Genomic DNA, 7,270 nt, shown 5'->3' with positions numbered 1-7,270 from the left:
TTTGTTTATTCTAATTTATTAATTTAAATATTGAAGTAAACATGAAAGAATAACATGAAACACATAAAAAATCATATTATAACGTATACAATGAAACATAAATGACAAACGTAAAACACTCATCATCATGGGGCTCACATCCCCCCCTCCCATATATTTTGAGTATTCAAATTTAAAGGTAAGGGAAAATATCTGTGTTTGCAATGTTGTTCAGTTTGCAATGATATATATTAATTGATTTACTTGGATAGTTTTTCCTCGTTTTGAACATAATTTACTTCAATGTTCTAAAGAAAACATGGAAAACTGCTTCGACTACATGGGAGTCTTTCTTGCACTACTTCCTATAAGGATATGGTTGTAAACATTGTCGGAAATCTGTTCGGATGAAGTTCCTCGGGTTTATTCGATAGCTCCTGAGAAAATTGTAGATGGACCTCAGCGTTCTAACATTGGGGTTCCTCGGCTCTCGTAGTAGAATGTAGGCATTTTCTGTCAAAAATATTATTTATTAAACTGTAGTTTTCCACCAGTTAGGTCAGTTGAAAAGTTTTACCGAATGAAAAATGCATTTGGTAATATGAGCTGGCACTATCTAAGTAAAAAGTACGACAACTCCTGACAAGACATTGTCAATCATACTTACCGGACTTACTCCGCCCTTCCTGCCGACAGGAGTATACAATGGCGAAGTTGTTATAGTCGGTTTTAACGACCCAATAGTTTCCATTGGGGTCAACTGGCTGGACTGAAATGATTGATATCCAATATATAAAGTATCATAAATTTAAGGGGGGATTCTTTGAAAATTGTAATTGCACATATGTACGAAATGATTATTTGAATATTCTGTTATTTCTGCATTTAAGTTCATTCGGAGCAGTTATAGAACTTTATTTTATAAGTTGAACAATTCTGAGTCAAGGAGCTCCTTCGTGAATATTTTAATCATGTTAAAAGAGGCTGGCAATTATTAATAAGGTAAATGAGGACAATAATTCAAAAAATGAAACATTACTATTATGCTCAAGAATGCGAATTTCAATTGTGCTCTTGGTATAAATTAAATGGGAAAATGTGCAATCATACAGTAACGGTAATGAATAATATTTGGCCTGCCTATTATAAGTTTTTGCTGATAATCAGAAAAGTGTACATCTTCTCTGTTTTCATGATTAAGAACAAAAAATACTAATGTGCAGTGCTGATGCTGATATGTAAACCATTTATAAATGAAGTCATTGAATTATATTTTAACAAGGATAATTGTGCTTATGGTAGATGGGGACGTTTGTGCTTATGCCCAATCATGTAATTTATGTTAAAAGTAAATGGAGATAAATGTGCTTATGTTGAATGACAATGACAATGACAATGACAATGATTTATTCTCTTAAATGTACAAACATACATTGTAGAGAGGAGGTAGGAAAATGTACAAACACAATACAAAAAATATAATACATGCATTATAAACAGTACAAAGTATCATGTTCAAGTTCATGTCAATTATTTTCATCTATAATTTGTTTGACAATCAATAAAAATTTACATAATTTTTTCAATGCTGAACAATTTGTTGTTGTAAAAAGTTGTTTAAATTTCTCTTATATTAGGTCTACATGTGAAAGAGTTTGAAATATATTTTAACCTAGCCTCTTTAATTTCTTTTTGTGTGCATTCAAAGACGTAATGGAATTCATCACCAATCTTATGAAAATCACATAAAGTACAAATTCTTTGTTCTCTTGGAATACCAAACCATCTCCCAGTTTCAATAGGAACTCTAAGTTGCTACATCTAAATTTGCATAACAAAATTGAAAATTTTCTAGGTAGATTAACGAGATATCTTTCTGGTTCTAGTATTTCTTTATAAATACGATAATTTACACCCTTTGATGAGTTAACAACATTACTTTGTCAGTTTTGGATATTTTGGGTCAACAAGTATTCTTTTTACTTCATTTTTTAACCATGCTACATTGTACATTTGTTGTGTTGTCCATAAATAAGATAATCCACAATCATCTAAAATAGTTTTAACATAGTTAACCCAAGGCAAATTATGCCTTGAAGCTAGAACATACATTTTTGTAGCAAATTTATCCATCGTTTGAGAAAAATGTAGTTTTGCCCAAAAAGAAATCATTCTCACCTTAATATTAATGATAAGTGGAGATCTGCCAAGTTCCCCATACACCTTGTAGTTTGGCGTTTTAGTGTTCAACCCTAGTATATATTTACAATATTTTAAGTGAAGTTTTTCGATTAAAAGTATTTTTTGTAAATCCCCATATTTCACATCCATATAACAAAACTGGTTGTACAATTCTGTCAAACAAATCTATCTGACAATCCATAGAAAGATTATGTTGTTTACATTTTGATATCACTCCATACATAGCTTTTACAGATTTATTGTATTGTTCTTTTATATTTTGATTAAAAGAACCTGATTTTGAAAAATATATTCCTAAGTACTTATAACTATCAACAATCTCTAAGACTTAAACCATCATATGTAAAATATAAATCTTGTTTTATTCGACCTCTTCCAAAAATCATTATTTTTGTTTTGTCAACATTCACTTTTAACCGCCATTTTATACAATATTCATGAAAACAATTCAACATATTTTGTAATGACTCAGGGTTTTCAGCAAATAAAACAGTGTCATCAGCATACAACAGAGCGAAAGCTTAATATACACATGAAGTTCAGTCTCAATCATTTCAGATATTTTCTCTAAACCAGTTATATCATTCATGGTGAGGAATGATTGTAAATCATTTAAATAGAGCGAGAACAAAAAAGGGGATAAATTTTCACCCTGTCTTACACCAAGTTGACAAGGGAAAGTATCTGAAAGAACACCATTTACTCTAATTTTTGCCTTGATACCCTCATACATTTTCTTGATTATTCTAAAACATTTTCCATCTATATTACAATCAAATAGTATTTTATTCCAGAGTCCTATTCTCCATACAGAATCAAAAAGCTTTTTCAAAATCAATAAAGGCACAATAAATTCTTTTTTTTTATCTTTTTGAATATTTCGATGATTGTATGCAAAGTAAATATGTGATCAGTTGTACCATAATTTTTACGAAATCCAGCTTGGTTTTCCTGTATTATTTTGAATTCTTCTGAATATCTATTAAGTCTATTATTTAAAATAGATGTAAATAGCTTTCCAATACAACTAATTAGAGTTATTGGGCGATAATTTTTGGGTTCAGTATCATCACCTTTATTCTTATAGATAGGGATTATTTCACCACACAACCAATCGGAGGGAAACAACCGCTGTCAAGAATTTTATTGAATATTTTTTGATAGAGGGGCACCATTATGTTGCATGAACTTTTAATATATTCATTGTATATGTCATCACTTCCACATGATTTGTTTCTTTTAAGACTTTTTATACTTTGCATTATTTCATCACAAGTTATCGATTCATTTATAGACTCATTACACTGTAAATTAGAAAGAATATCTATATCCTCATTTGATAAAACATAGTCAGGTATTTCATTATTTTTTTCCATATTTAAATCTTTAAAAAATTCATATAATTCCTCAGCAGATGCATTTACATTTTTTCTATTTTTTTGGCCAGAGTTTATTATTTTCCAATATTCTTTCGGGTTTTTTGATTTTAGTTTTTTCAATTTTTCTTTCGTTTGATTTTTATGGTTATTTACACACATATTCAACAATTTTTTATATATTTTTTCTTTACTATACATATCGTCTTTGAGATCTTTACATCTATTTCTCTGGTAGCGTTTTTAGCCTTACGAAATGTTTGTCGTGCGTGGTAACATTCTATTGTAAACCATGGTTGGTGAAAATCTGTGATCTTTGATTTTTACTTTGATTATTTTTTATCCCAAATGTTTCCTTTGCACTTGATATAAGAATGTTACAGGTATCGTCTACAATTTTGTCAACAAAATCTAGATCGATTTCTTCTTCTTTAGTATTGTCAAGAATTCCACATAAATTGTTAATTTCAATATTTTTCTGACCTAATTTTTCAAGAAAAATGTGTGAATAAGGAAATTTGTGATTTTGTTTGAATATAACGATATTTGTGGTAATGATGAATGAGGAAAATAGGAGTCATGGTAAATGGACTCAGTTCTGCTTACATTTCGAATATGTACCCATGGTGCCTAGGACAATTGTGCTAGTGCTGAGAGGGTTTATCGTACCACATGTAATCGTGAAAGAGATTTATTTGTGCTTAAAGGTCTTGTGCTAATAGTGATTTTTTTTTTGCTAAAGGTGAACAAAGACAGTTGTGCAAAGCTGAATGAGGACAGTTGCGCTAATGGTGAATAAGGACAATTGTGCTAATGTTGAAAAAGGTTAATTGTACTATTGTTGGAAAAGGTCTATCGTGCTAATGGTGAATGAGGTCAATTGCGCTATTGGTGAAGAAAGTCAATTGTGCTAAAGGTAAAAAATATCTATTGTGCTAATGATGAAAAATGTCTATTGTGCTAATGAAGAAAGAGGTTTATTCTGCTGATGGTGAGAAAAGTCTATTGTGCTATCAGTGAAAAAGGTATATTGTGCTAATGGTGAACAAGGTCTATTTTGCTAATGGTGAATAAGAACTAATGGTGAAAAAGGTCTATTGTGCTAATGGTTAAAAAGGTCTATCGTGCATATGATGAATAAGGACATTTGTGCTTAAGGTGAAAAGGTCTATTGTGCTAATGGTGCACAAGGACAATTTTGCTAATGATAATCGAAGAGAATTATGCTGATGGTGAAAAAAGGTCTCTTGTGCTAATTGTGAACAAGGACAATTCTGCTAATGGTGAAAAATGTGTGCTTCATGTAATGGTAAATAAGGAGAATCGTGGTAAGAGAATTATGCTAATGGTGCAAAAGGTCTATTGTGCTAAAGATGAGCAAGGACAATTATGTTAATGTTGAACAGGGACAATTGTTCTTGTAGTGAAAAAATATCTAAATGTTTAAATTGAATTGTGAAAAAGGTCTATTGCGCTAATGGTGAACAAAGACAAATATGCTAATGGTAAATGAGAACTAATGGTGAAAAAGGTCTTTTCTGCAAATGGTGAATAAGCGTTGGATGAAGAAAATTGTGCTCATAATTAATGAGGGCAAATACTGTAATTATAAAACTAATCACGTCCACTAGCTTTTCCTGCCTGAATCTATTTAATCAATATCTGAATCTAGTTATATGGAGAGTATTTTATGGTCAATGATATATTTTTTAAAAAAGATGTACTTACAAGGAGAAAAGGTGACGGAAAGTCTCGCTGGATCTTGTGGATTCACAGCTCTGGCGGTACCTTCTACACGAACAGGTTCACCATTTCTAAAATTAAAAAGAACATAAAATAATATGGTGTTCACAGGACACGACGGCATGATAATAACTTTACAATCGCTTAAAATGCTCCATATTTTTAATCTAGTTTTGTTTTAATACGCAATGATTCGATCGTGACAATTTTTCACGACTTTGAAATTAGGAAACTTATTGAAGGGATATCTAAAAGCATTTTTTTTTAAAATCCGTTGAATCGCGTCAATATTTCAATAAATTAATCTATCATTAAGAACTTGTCGGTTATTACAATGAAAATTGCATCATGCATGCATTAACGGTGGACAGGGCCACAGGGGTTTAGTTGGGGTTTTCAAAATGGTGGAGGATACTTAATATAAAAAGACAACCGTTTTGCTTATGTCCTTTTTAGAACAACAGAAAGGTTAAAGGAGGGCTTCCTGTTGATTTAATAAGTGACACCATTCAGCAATGTAATTAATTGTGTCCAGCGTCGCCTGGAACATTGAATGTCAAGGAACTGAGTTAATTAATGTATTCTGACAAACCTTAAAGTGCAGAGAGGCTTTGTGACAATGAGGTATATATGTATGTTTAATATCCCCAGGGGTAATGGAACTTGAAATGATATGCTTGCAATAACAATTGAGAATTAATTTCCTTATTTATCTAAATGTTCTGTTACATATATCTAATTTCCAATCAAAAACTAGTAAATTTATATTTCTATTTGTTTTCTATGTGATAACTCTCTGAAAGTAAAGTGAGTTGATTTCTTGATAATTCAATCTGAATGTAAATTTCGCAAAGTGAAAGGTCAGGAGGAAAAGAGGCCTTATACGCAGCCATGTTTACAAATCTCGTGCAGCTGTCTTAATTTGTTTCTGATGTCACTGGACGAGGACTATTGAAATTAACATAAGGGATTTTATTTCGAATCTTAAAGACAAAGCTTTAAAATCAATAATTACAATTAAAAGTGAATATAAAGAAATCACTGTCTATTTTGATGGGCTATGCCAGAGACATCAATGACAGTTGGAAACGTGGGATAATTTATCTAACATTTCCATCTTTCATGGATACCCTGGCATAACCAACAAACTAGACAGGGATTCCTTAAATCAACAGAACACAGAAGTTCTGAAAATTTTCAATTTAACAATTAATTATAAGAATAATATAAGAAATGTTTTTTTTAAAAAAAGATATTTAAATTTCCTTATCAAGGGGGAAAAAGTGGCCTCAAACATACAAAAGAACATATATTATCACTCTCTATTCCATCTTTACCTTTCTTGCACTCCTGTGTTGACGACCCGGATTGTTCCGTCATTGTTTCGCGTGTAACTTGCTTGTGAACACGTGACTCCAGCTTGGGCCGCTAATTGGAACCTTTCGAATTCGTACCAAATGCCTAAATACTGAAATAAAGTTATGGTTTTTACTAAGACACAATGCAGTTCTGAATTACGAATGCTTTTATTGAAGATTAACCGGAAGACCGTTATGCATCCCTAACAAACTAGACAGTAGTTTATTATATTTCCATTTCAGTGTGAAATAAAATTGTAAATTAGGTCAAAGGTTGTCTAATACCTTTAAATTACACGAGGCCCCCAGTGTAAATTTCGATAGTCCCTGCCCATTGACGTTAAACACAAAGACAACTGCATGAGATTTACATGCATTTTTAGGCCTCCTTAGTTCCTGACCTTTCGCTTGGCGAAATTTACATTCCGGTGCAATTATCATGAAATCACTTCATCTAACTTTGCAGGGATTATCATCGAGAAAACAAATAGAAATGAAAATATTTGAACATCGGCGCATTGTTGATGTATATCTTTATATTTCCATTTCTTTATATTTCTCTGTTATAACTTTTTGAAAATTTCTAGAGTTAATTTAGAAACTTGATCATTC

General features: G+C 31.3%; 1 protein-coding gene across 1 annotated transcript; it reads right to left on the bottom strand.

Moving 5' to 3' along the window:
• Positions 1-91: 91 nt before the first annotated feature.
• LOC134248252 (apolipoprotein D-like) lies at positions 92-6,768 on the bottom strand (the record flags this gene model as incomplete). The annotated part of the gene is made up of 4 exons (XM_062730660.1): positions 92-492; positions 647-748; positions 5,286-5,371; positions 6,638-6,768. Coding segments are annotated over 4 exons (474 nt in total), but the record flags the coding sequence as incomplete, so codon positions are not given.
• Positions 6,769-7,270: the final 502 nt, after the last annotated feature.

Source organism: Saccostrea cucullata, unplaced genomic scaffold (assembly GCF_032062105.1).
Source record: "Saccostrea cucullata isolate Sc308-1 unplaced genomic scaffold, CSIRO_AGI_Scuc_v1 ctg20488, whole genome shotgun sequence".
In the NCBI taxonomy this organism is placed as follows: Eukaryota; Metazoa; Mollusca; class Bivalvia; order Ostreida; family Ostreidae; genus Saccostrea; species Saccostrea cuccullata.
The sequence above is the reverse complement of the archived record's forward strand: the minus strand, read 5'-3'. Positions and strand labels throughout refer to the sequence as shown.